General features: G+C 38.7%; 1 protein-coding gene across 3 annotated transcripts in view; it reads right to left on the bottom strand.

Moving 5' to 3' along the window:
- LOC108022543 (potassium channel subfamily T member 2) overlaps nt 1–17,960 on the bottom strand; it is a 118,555-nt gene that overhangs the window by 65,182 nt on the left and 35,413 nt on the right. Inside the window, exon 1 of one of the 3 annotated variants that reach the window (XM_044092337.2) lies at nt 8,711–9,298. The exons of 1 other annotated variant lie outside the window; for it this stretch is intronic. In XM_044092337.2, coding sequence (XP_043948272.1) covers nt 8,711–8,991 — 281 coding nt within the window. In that variant the 5' untranslated portion in view covers nt 8,992–9,298. Of the gene's footprint in view, nt 1–8,710; nt 9,299–17,960 lie in introns of those variants that run through there. One more of the 3 variants, XM_044092338.2, reaches the window with a different exon arrangement.

Below are 17,960 nucleotides of genomic sequence, written 5' to 3'. Positions count from 1 at the left end.
ACTCAATTTTGATTCACATTTGATTCACACTTGATTCACAATGGTAAGCCTTTGCATATTTAGAATATCAAGCCAACTTGTTAAGCATTCTGCACCATCCTTAACAGTCCCCTTACTCCTCACCCTTCCCAAAAACTACTTTGTTTTTATTTCACCATTTAAAACCTTTCCCCATCACTCTGAAGATTCCCGGGTGCGCGACCAAGCCCAGATAAATACTGAGGGCAAACTATAGCACTTTTGTGTGTGGCGAACGTTCAGATAAACTTTTATTGATATAAAAAATTACCCACGTAGAGCAAACAAGACGGTAGGGCAAAACGGGAATTGCTAAGGACAACAATTCCAGTTTATCCAAGGCGGAATGCGGATCCGGATGCGGATGCACACTTGAGTCGAGAGCGGAAACACTTGAATGCTACACGGAGGTTCCAACGTACCTTTGGCATTTTTCCGGTCCCAATGAACTTTGGGTTTGGGTTTGGGTTTGGTTACTACGGGTATGTGTATGGGGCTTATGATTTTGTGCCTTGTCTTTGGATTTTTATTAAGGCTCTTCCACTCTTTGCTGGCCAAGAACGAGGCCCAAAGGACAACGGATTGCGCGAGCGCGGCATTGGCAATAAATTCGAGGCGAGAACTTTCGGCAAGTCGGGTTGGTTGGTTGGTTGGCCGGTTGGCCGGTTGGTTGGCTGTCCTCAGGTGGATGCCCCGATAAATAACGGCTCACGGGTCAACTGGCTGGTCACAGCCTCATTTATTTATGCACATGGACTCGCAGACAGCGCACAAATTCGCACGGAAATTTTATTGCCACTTATATCATTCGGTGTGAAATTAAATACTTAACTTGAACTTAGTGATTTATTGCATTTCGTCTTGATGATTTATGCGGGGCCATGTGGAAAATAACACAGCAGACTAGTTTGGCTACGATTTATGGCAGAGTTTTGTTTTACTTTTTACTTCTAAACCGATTTAATTACCACTATTCGCTAGTCTCTATGACTTAAAACTTAACTGCCGACCAGGGCAGATGCAATTTAATTAGCACTCCGGCGATTTCCGCTCTGTTACCAAGAAATCTCACTTTTTTGGGAAAATGTCACCGACGCGATACGACACGAACAATTGAACGAAACTCACGAACGCACTCACGAACACTCGCCCTCTCGCTCGCACTTGCGGCTGGTTGGCGGGGGGAAAACTCTAAAGAAAACTCTGGCTTCGGCGTCGAGCGTTCGAGGGAAATCACATGTTTCATGTGCAAAGTGTAAAAACAAACTGAGCCGTGCGCCGAGCGTGGAAAGCCGACAAAGCCGACCGACTAACATATATTTTCCCAATCCCGATCTAACTAACATAGCTGTTACTCGGGAGGATTTTCCGAGTGCGAAAGAAAAGCTCAAAGCTTCGCTGTTAACCGGGCTAACAGAGCTGCTCGCAATTGGGCCATGTTAAGTTGGTTGGTTGGCTGTTTTTTTTTTTTGGGCCACGTTCCCACATAACTCGCACTTGTCGGCGGGGGAAATGGCAAATAGAGAATAGAAATAAAGGCAGACAGTCGTGCAACCTCAAAGTGCAATTAGCGCTAGTTTATGACTGGCACACAGCTTCAGTTCGCTGGGACTCGTCGCCGAGCTCGGTTGGAGATTCGAATTTCAACTTTGCGGCCTGCCACAAATCACCTATGGAGCTATAATTAAATTCACGCCCAGCTGCAACAGGTGAGCGGCAGCCACAGTAAGCCGAGCATTAAGCCACTGAAATGCGAACAAACCATAAATTCCAAGCCAGAAAAGGCAAATATCAATGGCACTCAGGAGGCACTTGAAGAATTTATAGGTTCGAAATCAGTAGATCAATAAACTGATTCATTTTGGAACATTTTTAAAGAACTTTAAAATCTATTTGGAAAAGTTATATGAGTTAGAAACCCGACAAAATAAGTACTAGAAATACTTCAATCTAATCTGATGACCTAACTGCAAAACATTCTGTTTAACAAACATGAGTTCTTTATGAAATATACTTAACATTTGTAATAGTTTCAATTAATACTACACTTTAACATTATTAGTCTTTAAGTCTAAAAGTTACTTTTCTCTGAGTGTAATTTATTGCAGATAATAAAAATATTTATAATCCTTTTTATTAGATGAAAATAAAAATGCTGTATTTTTATAATTCTTTTTTATCTAAAGTTCCTTTGGTAATACTTAATAAAATGGATAAACGAGTTGCCTTACTTGAAAAACCCTATTTAATATTTTGCAAGCCTTATAGATCACTTATGATATCTAAACTACTTATACTTGTACAACACCATCTTAACTTCGAAATCATATTTAGATAAGTGATTTTTAGTCAGCCGGAAAAAGAAAACAAATAGACGCTTGGCCTTAGCCAAGCTGAGCCAATAAATCAATTCCAACCAAAGTCGGTGGGCACCCAAGACATTTGAGGTTGGCACAGGCATGCCTTCTCTGAATTTCATTACGAATGCCAGACACAGGGGCACGCAGCTGGATGGCCACTCAAGCCAAACCGTTTGCCAGGACGCCAGAACGCAAGGATCCAAGCACCCGGGGACCGACGGGCCAAAGGACATGGGGACAGAACGACGGCGTTCAAGTAGCCAGGATGGGACAACAAAACAAGGCAGCTGCCTCCAGTCAAGTCAAGTGGAAAGTGGTCCTGGTGACAGGGGCCAAAAGTGTGTTAACATACTAATATTCACTTTGCATCTTAATCGTGGTTGTCCTGGCCAAAGGATGTTATTGCCCGGGAATGGGGCGAATGGCATGGCTGAGAGTCTGTGCGGCAATTTCAATTGCCGTCTGTAGTTGATATAGTCATCATTATGTGGACATATTTATGCATGTTGGGTAAATGGGGAAGCAATTTGTCGAGCAATTTGACAGCAATGAATGGATTATATTAGGCAGGGAAGATAATATCTAAATTTTAAGGTAAAAATGCAAATAATTTAAAGGATCCAATAATTAAATTTATATATTTAGAAGATTTGAAGTATATATATTTAAGTCTTGGAAAATTTATCAGTTCAGAATGCTAGAAAAAAATAGTATCTTTAATAATTTTACTATCATATCCTTTAACATAACCTTAAAGCGCCATCTGTTGCTCCTTAAAAGAAAACAAAAGTCTCCAATACAAGCTTTTTGGAATCAATTTCAATAAAAGCTGTTTAGCCATCAATGGAGCCGCACTGACAATGTTCTTTGAAGCTCTCTTTGTCTCACTTTCCCCACAGCTTTCTCTCACCCATTTCTCCACCCTCTCTCCCTGTCTCTTTCTGCAGATTTTCCCTCTCTGTCCCGTGAGCTTGAACTGCGAATAACAAGGTGCATAGCATAAGCAGCAAGAACACGTGGTTGAATAGAAAGTAAGAGAAAGTTTGATGATTTTTTAAAAAAAGAGAAACATCTAGAAGAGAGAAAGGGATGGAGCAGGGGAAAATGTTGAAAGAGGGCGGAAAACCAGCAGGGAAACATGTGCGACTCATTGCCAACTTCTAGGAGCGGGCATTCCTTGGGCACAAATCGCATTCAACTGACATTTTCGCTGGCCTTTTCCCCGCTTTCGCCAGCTTTTCCTCGCATTTCCCGGCCACCGTGGCCCCAGTTGACCTCCGATGGCCTTCACTGATGTTGCATTTGCAACTGCCCGCTTGCCTAATTGGCAATTTCAGTGAAAGCAAATGGTGGTGGCCATTTATGTTGCCTTCCTGTTCAGCTCGGATTAATGAATTTAACACACGCACAAGCTAAATGTGGTAAATTAATTTAAAAATCTGGGCAAAGCCTAAGTTACCCATTCGCAGGGGGACTTGTTGCATTAATTTTTTTAATGAAACCTTATGACGCAACGAGGCGTATACGTAATGCGCGCAATGACGCCCGCCTGAAAATATGCTGCCAAGCACTTTAACCATATTTCCCTCTGAATGGCTTTATCCTTGTGGCTATGGTTATGAATAGCGAATCGCTTAACGCTCGCTGAGAGGGGTTTTCCGATGGAGTGTGCTTGGAAAATGTTATAAAGTTGTTGAGCAGGGCAACGCGCTCTAGATTTATCGAGTTCACTTGCAGGGCAAACGCATTGCGAACTAGTTTTCCCAATTGCCAAGTCCATAAATTCAAGGCAATGGAATTTGTGTGCTTCATAATCAGATGAACTGCGAAATTGTATGTATTATTCATGTTTGTCGCAAAATTCTCCAGCTGCAAAACTGCGTAGCTTTGTAAGTTTTACGGTCTTTAAAAGGGCACATATATAAAGGTTTTCTACAGGGCAACTTAAGTTGGTTTCTTGGTGAACAGAGGCAGCCCACTGACATAATTCAAATTTAGATCACATTTGCAAATATGAGTGGAAAATATACGAATGGAAAGTACCTATTGTTGCGGCCATATTTATCCAAATATTACCTACGATCCGATAAAGTTCTATCATAGATGCAATAGTAAGAAAATCTGAATCATTTTAATCTTTAATTATCTTTAAATATATAAATAAGTATTATTTCGAACTATCTGAGCTACTATGTGAAAACCAGGTTGGTTACATCCAGAAATTCCCTTTCCCGCCGAGCAATTAAATCATGTCAGTATCAATATATTCATTGCAATATCACACACATTTTTCCACGGAAAATCCCCCACATCTGCTGTGGAAAACCTTAATTGCAAAGGGACCAAGAAGATTAAAACCGTTGCCAATTGCAAATGTATTATTTACAAACATAAGACTGACACCATATATCCCAGAGTTTCCCAAAGTCCGAGGTATCCAGCTCGCACGTAAAACACAATTAGGAGGCACGCACACGAGCCATGGCACAAACATAACATAAACAATGCGAAAACATTGGGGATGCCGGGAAAACCGGAGATATACACCTGCGGGACCCAAGGGGGCGGTTCGTCCTGCGTCCGTGATGATTTGCGGCATTTTTTATTATTGTTTTATGACTATGTGAAGGGGAAAATGAAATGCGGCCGACAAAAGCAAAGACCACTTCGGAATGCGAGAAGTCATTTGCAAATTTCACAAATTCCTCCGAGGAATTCGCCATGGAACAACAAGCAGACACAAAGGTGTTCGTTCTTTCCCAGATAAAACGTTATTAATAGGACACCCGTCAAGGAGGAACTTCTCGTGTGCGGGGCCTCACACACAAATAACCAAGTTTACACATGATAAGGTCTATTCTCCACCCCACCCACATATCTTATTACTTCTACTTACCGCAGCCAAAGGAGTAAATCTTACGTTAATTTAGACACTTTCACTCACCTGCAAGGAAAAAGAGAAGTATTTATGAAAGCACAATTCATTTTAATACTCAGAAAAATAAGACTATTTTTGATAATTCAGAGAAATAACAATAAAATATTATACAATTTTTTTCATAGGTCTGAAAATTAGTATTGCTTCGGTATTCCTTCTAAGGAACAATTGATATTTTTATATTATAATGGTTTTCTTTCTCTTTCTATCTAGACAAGTTTAGAAACATTAAAATATATATTTTTCACTTATACATTTTTCAAATTCAAAACAACAGTAGTAAAGGTAGTTAAACTATTTCTAGGATACATTTGTAAGGTATTTTCACTTTTGATTATTTTTCCTCAGTGCAACCTAGCGTTTTGTGGGTGTGTCCTGAAACTAAAGCTCTTAATGTTCTCCAATAGCTCCTGATATATGAGCTTGTGCTGGTGGCGTTTCTGTCTCGACTTTTATGGGCTATTGTTAGGGATTTCCTTTCGGTGAAGAGGTAAGTGGTCTGTTCTTATAGCAATAAAATGGCTTAAGCGATACCAAAGAGTCCTGGCTAGACGCCGAGCATAGTTGAGATCTCAGCCGCGAAACACCGTTAAAAAGCCATTAAACTCTATCTGCCATTTCACTGCCCCATTTCATTTTTAGCCGGGCGATAATCGTTCATTTCAATTACGCGCTCACACACTAAATAGGGTAGAATCCATTGCAAGAAGGGTCTTAATTAATGGTTAAATCCGGTGACTGGGGGTCTGACAAGCCAATTGCCAGGATGGCTGACGGCCAAGGGGTGTAATCACCAATCAATGAGGTGTCGATATCTACACACACCGACAAGGGAACGGCAGAACCGAGCATAATTGAGTTATTTACACTAATTGGCATACACCGGGCCGATGACGTAAATTGGCTGGGCTGCAGGCGAAAAGCCGCAAAAGTTTGCACAGCTAACTCACGGAGGGCCCTCCGACTTGTTGACTTGAATGACGGCCGCCACCAGTCCTTTCTCACACAATCATGCCACTCATATTTCATTCAAAAATTTCCCAGCCAAATTTCCTGCCGGCAGCTACGTGCCACATCATACTAACCATTGAATAACAAGTATGCAGACCACAGAATTAAGGCCTTGTTGCATGGGCTGCAAGATATGTGGGTTGAATCCAACCAAATTCAGTTGGTATCCAACCGCACATCAATACAAATCGTCTTTAGATGGGAGGAATTAAGTTTTAACTCCGAAAATCATCTTATCCTTCTGTAAAACTTTCAAAACCACATTAAAAAACTAACAATTCAGATCAGAGAAAAACAACATTTCTGCATTTACTTATACATCAGTACAAATTCCAACCACTTTAAGTTATATTTCAGACCTTTGTTAATTATAACTCAAAAAACCACATTGAATGCCAAACATAGAGACCATATAAAAATCAATTGTTGCATGGTCATCAAACGGGTAAAGTCCAACCAATTTCAGTTGAAACATAAACGTACATCAATACCAATTTCAACCGCCATTGGTTGTAATATATTTTTGTGCCACTCCAAAAATATAGGGAGCTTAGTCCTCTGTTCAAGAGTGCTGGCCACCTCGTTATCTTTATTTTCATTAATCTCAAATTAGCACTTAAGCCAGAAGAGTCTACAGCCTTGCCCCGTCCCACTCCTATATCCAAATCCCATTATAGCCGTTTTTGGTGGGGAACGCAATAATCACAGATAGCACTGTGTAACAGGATAATAAAAGTCAAAGTGCTAAACTAAATTAAACTGACCTCGAGGCTGTCCTTCCTAGCGTAAACGATTCTGCGTGGGTGTCAAAGTTGATTCAAGCTTTCCCAGATATTAAAGCGCTGAATTTAATGGCCTAGGCACATGGTGCTCAAATTTCATTTGCGTGTATTTGCGAGATTTATGGAAAACAATTATGCATAATTGTGTGTTTAGATGAAATGGGCAAATATGGAACAGCGCGATTTAATGAGCTTGAATCCGTAAATCTGTGATATAAAAAAAGCTTAAATCGCTCTCACGGGAATTTAGGTATTTGTGTTTTTGCCAATTTGTTTATTTCATAAAAATCTTCGTTTTTTGGTAAACAGGCTAAATATGCAAATGTGGATCTAATAATAATACCAATCTAACATTATCTCAAGTATTAAACGCTCGGGAGGAAATAATTGTATCATGATAAACCTAAATAAAAAGTATTATTTATAAAACCAATGCCGGCTCTCAATCGATTTCGCGTCCTTGATGGATTGGCTATAATCAGATTGGGCTTATAACACTTCGTTCTCTGTCACGCATCCTTATGGGCATTGCTCAGGGAATATTCCCCTTTGTCAGGCCTTTAGACGGATAAAAGCAAATATTTATGTAGATTCCAACGCACGCAATCAGCCTAAGAATACAGAAAACACATAAATTTGCCTGAGGGAAGGCCACACAAAAACAACTGCGGCCACACCACATGTCGCAAATTGCTTCGAGCCTATGATTCACACAGAGAAAACATTGAAGCAATATCCGTTTTCATAAAAAATACAAGAACAATAATATTTTAAGTGCTACAAGTCCTATTCCAAAATATGTCTACCAAAAAAGTTAATATGAATCTTCAACTGGGTCATAATATATTGTAGGACATAGGTAGATATACAAAAAAAATGTCAGAAATGGTATTCTGTTAAAGAAGTAAAATTCCACAGCAATAAATCACAATCTTTTTGTATAACCTTTTAAATCGAATTCATTTTTGAATGTTTCGTTCAATGCAAAGTAAAAGATAATATTAGAAAAGCCAAAAGAATAGATAGCAATCATTTAATATAATTAGGTAATGTTAAGTTAAGTTATAGATTAAGTTATAGATTATTTAAAAGATTATCAAATTGCTGTTTTAATACATTATCCAGGGACTTAAAAAGCTAACACAATATTTATTTATCATCGGCATTTCCCAGAGAGTGGGTGGTATACCCGGTAAAATTATTACATTTATGGAAATATTACTTATTTACCAGTAAACTAAGTTCCTTACTTTAATAAGCAATTTCTTAATGAATTAAATAAAAAATTCCCTACCTAACCTAAACCTAACTTAAACATGACTTAAGCTATTGGGACATGTTTAGATCACTTTTTATAGATATTAACATATGACTAGCTCAAAGCCTGTACTCTATTTTAAAAAAGTTTTCCCATAAACCAATACATCACTACTCAAAATATCCACTTTTGATCATAAGTGCAAGAGAATACAAACTTCGTCTAGCCGAATTCGCTTTCTTGTTTGTTATGCTTTGTCTTGAGATGGTGGTAACGATTATTTTCCCCAGTGTAGGGGACTTTAGGCCACGCTCCCCAAGGCCCAATTCCAACCGTCACTCACCTTTCATCCAGGCGCATGCTGCTGCGGCTGATGTCACTCCAAACGGACATGGAGCGCGGTCGCTGGAAAATGGACTTGGAGAAGCGCCGGACCGCCGGGGCGGGGGGCAGCTGCTGCGGGGGGTAGCCGGCCAGGTCGTTGAGGTCCTCGTTGAAGTTGACATTGCGCTGCAGGCGGTGGTTAAGGGTGGGAGACGCCACCGAGGGCATCGAGTAGCTGCAGGTTTGATTATCGTCCGACATGCCCAACGCGGTGTAGCTCACTTGGAGGTTCTGGCTCATCTCCTCTTTCCGGGGCACGGGGACACTTTGGAATATGTTTGCGATTCTGACCAGGTCTCCGATTTCGACCAGGCCTACATAATTTAGCTGGTTTTGTCACTTTGCACTTTTCATATCTCACATTTCCCGGCCATATGTTTTTTGGTTTTGTATCTCACAGATGCATCTGCATCGAACACCGTCTGCGGACTGCGATGTCTTGTTTATTGTCTGTGCTCATGACATATCCGACACTTCATTAAGCGCAATCAGCCCAAACAATTGGCTGTTCCTCGCTCTTTATCGTTCGACCCCGCTCTCGTCTTTAGCCACATCGCCGTTTTTCTGGAACCAAGTGACAATGATAAATTGCTGACCCCACGACCTCTCCGCTGTCTCACACTCGCTGGCCGGTTAATTGACTGCACCAGACATGCAGCACGCAAATTTGCAAAGTTTAAGGTTCAAATATCAAGACAATCAATCAGGCAGCTTTTCAATCAATCAAAATCCCTGAGAATCTTCAAGGAAGACGTTTGAAATGCGCACAAAAGGCTTGTACATCTTGTAAAGGTAGCAGGTGGTGAAGTTTTCAATTTTGGAAAAGGATATGGTATGGATATGATATTGGAAAAAGATATGCAAACACAAGGCCCAAAGTTTAGATAAGCTACCTGTAAATTTTAGGTGTCGAAAAGTGTGCTGCAGTATATTTTAAACTCTTTCCTTTATTCACTGCATACTTTTAGGCCTCAACTAAAATGTTTTTGACTAAAAGACAGAAACCCAAAGTTTGGAGATATTAATAAAGAAAATAAATGTTCTCCTTGTTAATAATTTTCTTGCTATCTGGTAATCCTTGTAATTAATCACATTTCTTCATTATGCTTCCCAAAAATAAGTCCGTTTTCAGACCCTTTTCAAGCTCAAATGAGTTTGAGGCGTGGCGAACAGCGCTTCTCATCAGCATAATGAAAAATAAATTTCACAAAAAGACACACCCACGCACACCCCGAAACAAAAAGCTGCAGTTTTGCCAGATGACGCGAACGAGAATTTGACAAAATTAAATTTTCCCTTGCCTTTTTTTTGGGGGACGCTCCTTTTTGATGGTCCTCAGCCGCTTGCTTTTACTGCACATTTATGTTTTCGCCCGCCTTTCGCCATATAAACAAACATTTTATTCTACTCTGTACGGCTACTTTAGTTTTATGTTCAGTGCCCAACAGTTATTTAAAGAATTTCTTGGCCGAAGTGCGTTGAAAAGCTCCCCAAGGCCATTTGCATGCGACACAATAACTTGGCCAACTAAGTGCCACAATTAACAAATGTAAAGAGTGCTAAACTGGAGCCACGCCCACTTCCTTCTAGCCAAAACTTAAGTGGTGCACGCGATTTGGTGGCAAGAGTTTTGTATAACTAAGACATTAAATGGCCTACAGTCAAGCGATATCAAGGAGACCGGATTTGTAGGACAGGAACATTCGAGAGACACTGGGAAAGGTCATGATTACAAATGTATTTTATGTCGCCTACCTTTTGGATGCCAGCCAAAGCAAAAGAAAAGTAAAAATGTGTACGTTACTTCATCAATAAAACGAAAAGTTTTTATACGGGCCTGAATCTATCTTGCACTTTTTATTTTATTTTAGAAAGCATTTCATGATTCTGCAGACCTATAATCCCTCTAAACTATGCCCAAATGAATACTATGAATAACACACACTAAATATACTTGCATACTTCTAGGCGACCTTTAAATTCTATTGCCAAAGAATTCAGAAACTTGCCTTATTCAACAATGTTCAGAAAAAAGGGCATAACTAATACTTCATCAATGAATAAACACGTTTTTGTACAGGAATAGAAAAATTATTTTTCTACTTCTGAATTTCATGATTGTGAAGATTTCCTATTTTTTTCCAATATGTCCAAAAGTATGCTATGAATAAATTCGTAATTTTTTTTTTTTTTTTTTTTAATTAACATCCTTATTTAATATAATCCAGGAACAGATCTAATTAAAGCCTTTAACCTAAATGTTTTCTTAAGTAAATAATCTCTTAATTATAAATTATAATTAGTTTTCAACTTAGTATATAGGAGTAGATCAAATTACGACTAGTTTCAAGTAAATAATATATTCATATTAGTCTCTTAGGAGCAGCCCAAAATGTCTTCTTTTGAGCCTGCGAATTGGGATAGCCCCCTGTAATCTCCGGGCTAGACGATTACGGTGGGCAGTTAGACGGTCGTTGTACCTGCTTGAGAAGAACGATATTTGGTCTTCAACAAGACTCAGGTTTAGGTCATTGTGAAGCGTTTGGCCGCTAACGAACCACTCACAGCCAGTGATTTTTCTTAATGTTTTGTTCTGGACGGTTTGGAAACTTTTTCGGTGGGACGCAGCCGCCACTCCCCAAATTTGGATTCCATATCTCCAAGTTGGTGCGATGATTTGTTGATAAATGTGCCGCTTGCATCCGTAAATTTTCTACATATACTTTTATACTTCTTGGTACAATATATAATCGTTTTAAATCAAATAAATAAAATATACAGTATATTGTTTTATAATACTCAACAACAGGTCCTAATTAAAGTGAAAACTTCCGCATAGTGAACCTTGTGAACCTTGCGATTACTACCCCACATACCAATATATATGCACATACATAATAAATGTCTGGAAATAGGCTTTTGGCCTTTATTAACTGGAGGTGACCCCAGAACAATTCCCTGGTTGATATCCGACGCACATGAGCAAAGTTGCCGCCTTATCAATTAATGAACTTTCTCACCCCGAGCCCGGAAAACAGGGGAAAAAAGGAAAAAAACATGGAAAAGTGAAACATGTGACAATAGTTCTTTCCTCTTTATATCACCACAGAGAACATTTATTGTTGGGGCCGAAAAGGAAATGTCTTTCAAAATGGCTGACAAACAGAAGTTCTGTAAACATGCGGGAATTGTTTGGCAGGAGGCTGCTTGGGGAGTGGACACAATAAAAAATGTGTTAGCCCAGCATGTGTTGGCCATAAATTAAATGGGGGAAAACAAAGCAAAGCTTGCTCATGAGCCCATAATATATTCAGCCATATGCCAACGAAAATTCCTTTAAAGCGAAGGTGAAGCCGCTTTTCAAGAGTGGATTATCCTGGGCTAACATTTTACCTAAGACTAGCAAAACTAGCTTGTGTGATCTACTTTTTACAGGACCCCTTCCACCCTATTTGCATGTGAAATGAATATTCCCCCTCCTAGAAAACTGGTCGAAAGTTGTCAGCAGTATCTTACCCTCATCAGCAGCGCTTTGAACTCAGTTTTTGCACAAAGCATGACCTTTTTCGGCATTCAAATGGCTCAGGAAGGAAGGTCAACTGGGTAGCAAGAATGGCAACTTTATTAAGAATTTATACCAAAATAATTTATCTTATGCTTTAAATGGAGGTTTGACAACTTTGTTAGGATCTGAAAACTAAATACGACAATCAAATTTCATAAAATCATCAAATTTTTTTTTATTTCATGGTTATAAATTTAAATGAGATAGATCCTTTGGAATCACTTTATTCACTATCACAAAGCCTTTTGAACTGGTTTAATCGGCCCGCTTTTCATCCATTTTCTCTCCTCTTCATTTCAATTTATTTCGCTTTCCATCTCCAGTATGGTATAACATTTTTCCCTAATTTTTGGCCCACATCTATAAAAGAGCTTTGTTTTTCTTTTTATTTTACTTGATTTTCTTCTTTTGGCGGCTTCCTCGGCCAAGTTGAAAATTGATTTGTGGCTGCAGGAAAAAAGTTAAACTTTTTTGGTCGGGAATTTGAATTTTTATTTCCACTTTTCCTTGCTGTCTTTTCTGTTTGCATCTCGATATGAGGGGAAAAGTTATCCAAGAACCACACACTCGCTTCGTTTTCACACCTGTCTAAAAAAGCTTAAAATTAGCAAGTCAAACAAGTTTGTTCTTCGCTCCAGAATAGATATTCTGAGCCAAAAAGACTTAACGGGTTTGGCAGCCATTCGCAAATTGTTATTCCACATTCAAGGGATAAAGTTTTGGGCCAGCATAAGGAACAAGTTGGGAAACAACTTGAACAATTGGCTGAGCATTTGTATATCAAAGTTGCTAACCGAAACTGACTTTTGGGCCTATAGATAATGCAAACATCTTTAATATATTAAAGCTGAATTACAGTTTCTGAGACTGACTTGCCTGAAATGTCAAGCGAAGAAATAGGAAATGACAGCGGAAATAACTTCACTCGACTGCTAAAAAACATCTGAGGAGTGCGAAGTGGAGTCGACCGGAAAATATCTCCGCCATATAACAGACAAATAATGTACAAACAAACGATGCCCCCCGCTGAGTGGGCGTGTCTCCAGATGCCAAGCACAAATCGGGAAAAAAGAATCCCAGGACATATAAGCAGTATGGGTTAATACAGCGTGATAAGTTGCCTGTGTAATACATTTAGCACAAACAAACAACCAGAAATCGAGTCAGTCTGGGCCATTTTTTTCATGCCGCAACCGTCATCACTTATCAGATAAAAATAAGCATTAAGATTTTCTGGGGGCCCACAACAAATGTCAAACACAAATGCCTTGGGCTGGAAGTTAAGGCAAAAGTTGAAATGTTTTCCCAGAGACAGATTGGATTATAAGCTCCTTTTTTGGGAGCTCTTTTGCCTAACGAAAAATAGGTAGACCCAGGAAAATCGTTTAAATATGTGAGCAGAAATCTGTATAATAAAATAAAGGGCAAGGAAGCCGCCAGCTGTTTTCTTTTCAAATAAAAATATGATACATTTTAATAATAGTCAGAGAAAAATAACAATTCCATAACAATTTTGCTCATGGTCGAACAATTCGAAAATAGGTAATATTATTAATGACATCTAATAAAACTATAAATGGAAATCAAAATTAGCACTTGCTTTAAATAAAAGCTTTAAAATGTAATATTTAAAAGGATAATATAATATTTTTAAAGAATAAATGAATGTACAAAGGTTCAATGAAAATTATCATCATTGTCAAACAAATTCAGCCTGCTTATCGTTTATTACCACAAGTTTTCATTAAATGGTCAAATGTCCAGCAAAGCCAAAATCTGTCATCTGTAATGTCACAAACACATCTACTGAACCCTGAACTTTGTCTCATTAGTCAATTATACGAGTGGAGACTGGCAATGTCATCCATCCACTGGGGGATGGACAGACTGCCAAGTGAATGAAAAAGCCATCAATCTGAGTGTGGGCACAGCAAAATCAGGCTAACAAGTGGAAATTGAGCTACTTTAATTAATCTCAGAACGGGGCTAGAACTCTAAATTGGTTAAACTGCAGGCGGTCCCTGAGGAGAGCACAAAGTATCTGAGATAGCGCAACTTGAGATACATTGTTGGTTTTGCAAAGTTGTTCATTTGGAATGCAAAACAATGGCTGCACGGTGGCTGTTGAATGATCCAAAGATATATGTTTCACAGAAAAAGTATGTAAAAGCCAAAGTTCTATCCCGGATATCCAACCTTTTCAGCCTTCTGTTTTTCTACTCTCTCTTTTTGTGGGCCACAATTTGCCGTGTGGCATAACCGTAGATTAACTCGACCTTTTGCCAGCCTTTGGCCAAAGTCCTGTCCCTCTTTCCAGGGATTAGCCTAGCCTGTTACATCCTGTTTCCTCCCCGCCCTCTGGGAGGCGGTGAAAAGGTCCCAGCCACGTAGCCACAAAAGTTTTCGCCGCATTCCCCCACTTTCCCTACCTTTTTGGTGGTTTTTCCCAATTTTGTTAAGCTTTCACTTCTAGCTTTTTAAGGTATTTTCCCAGCTCACCCAGTCACTGAACTGGCTTCCTATTCCCTCCCTAAATCGTTTTGTTTTTCTGATCTCGGCTGCAGCCCTTTGGAAAATGTTTGGGGGAATTAAATGCAAAGTATAACTCATACGCCATGTGTGCCGCCCGTCTTAAATGACTTTTACGACCCCAACATTTATGTTCATTTCTGCCTTTGCCTTATCCGATATGAGTTTGTTTTTTATGTAATTTTTATGTTCATTATTATTTTACGTTCTGTGGTTTTTCGATTTTGCGCACACCCTTGCCTCTTGCGATGGCCTTTTATTTTATTCTCGATTATTTATGGCTGCAGCTGATTTGCTCGTCAGCAACATAAATAAGTTTGAAAATGTATGTATTATAATTTGATTTTTAATGGAAATCTGTGCGCTTACATTAAATTTTAAGGTTCAATAAATCAGTGAAAGAGTCCCAATAAATCTTGTATAATGCAAAAGGAAATTAAATTTGTTAAACTTATTTGGCTAGAAGCCAATACAATAATAAATTGTGGGAAAAATAATGAGAGCCATTAGTCAGCATTTTTTTAAATTATTTTTACTAAAAATAAGCACCAATAAATTTTGAATAACGAAATTACATTTTTTAAAATTATTTTTTTCTTCTTGATATAATAAAATGTTGGAAAAATAATATAAAAATATATAATTTATAGTTCATTAAAACAAATAGTTCACTGAGGAAGCATCTGTATTTAGTGGTTAATAATATTTTAATACCTATTCAAAAAGTAAAACAATATGGATAAAAATATTTGAATACCCATTCAAAAAAATAAAATTTTTAAAAAGAAAATGTTTACTGGCTAAATCTATTTATTTAGTGTACTCAAATATTTGAAAACCTACTCAAAGTACAAAAAAAATTCTATAATTATAAAAGTTTCAAACTAGTTCCCTTACTGTTCCCAACCTAATTAAAATTTGTTTTTCATTTATTGCCATTTACCAAAAACAAGCCACAAAAATAGGGCTGCGCAACGCCGAGTGGCTAAATGAAAGTTGAAGTAAATATATAATAAACTTAATTGGTATGCAAATTTGCGCTGCTTGGCCAATTTCGAGTGGGTGGGAAAAGGGGGCTGTGCGGCTGAGGGGCGTGGCTGCATCGACGGAATGTGTCATAAAACCTAATTGAAAATTTCAGCCACGAACTGACAACAATCTGCATGGGCTGGGTGGTGGGTGTGGCACAAAATATGGTCGGGGACTGGGTGATTTTCAAAGAGATAAACAAAATAAACTGCAGCATCCCATGAGCCGTGGCATGGAGCAATTTGCAATGGCCAAAACGAAATGTGTCAAGGCGATTTTCAAGGTAGCGGCAACAAACAACAACGGCGAAGTACCTGCAGGGGCCTTTCACATAAGCAAACAAGACGACGTAGTTCCCCCAGCAGCATGTGGGTAAAAATAAAAATGTTCACTTGAAAATAATTCACTGGGCTCGGTAAACAAAAGCCAAGGGACCACGGGGCGGATCGATTTTGGGTCGAAGGGAAAAAAAGAAGAAAATGAAGTTCCTTCGAACGCTGCGCACAAAAGTGTGCTACAAAGTTCTCGTTTGCAGCCACAAACTCCAAAGAATTCGCAATTTCTCGTGCAGTATTCTTTTACATTTTTTTAACGTTTCATTCAGTTTTTTATTTCACCATGTTCTCATATATATTTTCATTACTTTCCCTTGAGCCCAAGGACACACCATAACTTTCACTCTTTGCAGCCCCGTTCTTTTTATATTATTTTTTACTTTGTCGCCCTGACATTTTTCGCTAATTAACACAACAAATCGGCCCGACACGTGGGCGGTGGCCTCGCCTTGGCCCCGCGAACAACCGCCAGCATGATAATGCCGTTCAAATACACTTTGATTAATTCGCGAAGGTGACACACACCATACCCGCCTATAATATTGGGCTCGATTCCACGGATTTTGTGCTGTGGGATATATCGCTCGGTTCGCGGTTCTCGGTTCTCGAGGCGTTCTGCATCCAACTGGCAGCACAAACGAACTGAGGCAGTGCTACCAATCTTTTTGTGACTGGCTCCAGCAGGCGTCCAAAGTCACGCACCACCAGGAGCAGGACCTCCCGCCGCCCACCGAGCGCGCCAGTGTGCGTGCATCCGTGTCGTGGTCCTTCGAGCCCGCTCTTCGGCGCTGCTCTTCTGCACGCGAGAGCTCTCTTAGCCAACAACGAATGCTGGACGCAGTTAACTAGAGTTGTCAACCGGTCAAATTTGCATAAACAGGAATTTATTATCAAATACAGCACTTGAATAGGGATGGTCAAAGTAACCATTTGAAATCCTTGTTCTGATAATGAAGAATATTATGGGTTAGGTGAATTATTTTAAATTAATTACAATCATACAGACTTCACATAAAACAAAGGCTTACAAATAAAATATTTTGTTATTATAATTATTATACATAATTTCATACGTTTACGTTCATACTCGTAATTCTTTATACACCCGGGATTTTTCTTCAATTTATATATTTTCTAAAATTTGACAAATGGTGGGATTATACATTTTTACTGATTCACTTCTCTTAAAAAGATCTTTCAAAATAAGACTTGTTCTTAAATATTTCAATATGAATATAATATATAATAAATTATACTTTACTGGTATTTCCTTTTTATCAAAATTTGTGCAGTCCTTAAAATCAAATAATAATTTAAATTAAGATTTATAATCACAATAATTAATAATATATAATAAATTATACTTTACTGGTATTTCCTTTTTATCAAAATTTTTGCAGTCCTTAAAATCAAATAATAATTTAAATTAAGATTTATAATCACAAATAATTATATTTTTAGATACATTTAAAGTCCTCTTTTTTAGAAACCTGTCTAAGGATGTTCGACTTTATACCATATACCTAGATAATTTAATTTTTCTCAGTGGATAGCCACTAGGCCTCAGCACGTGTTATATAAGTAACAAGGAATAGTAAGCGCAAATCTATCTCGCTCTCCGGCAAAGAGAGTTACGGGTCCTGCTTCCCGTTAACCCAGTAGAAGGTGAGCAACAAAACAGAATGGCAAACAACAAATTTGGCGCCAAAGACACGTGCGAGAACGGAACACAGACATATGTGTGCATTTCA

The sequence above is a fragment of the Drosophila biarmipes genome, chromosome 2R (assembly GCF_025231255.1).
Source record: "Drosophila biarmipes strain raj3 chromosome 2R, RU_DBia_V1.1, whole genome shotgun sequence".
Lineage (NCBI taxonomy): Eukaryota > Metazoa > Arthropoda > Insecta > Diptera > Drosophilidae > Drosophila > Drosophila biarmipes.
The sequence above is the reverse complement of the archived record's forward strand: the minus strand, read 5'-3'. Positions and strand labels throughout refer to the sequence as shown.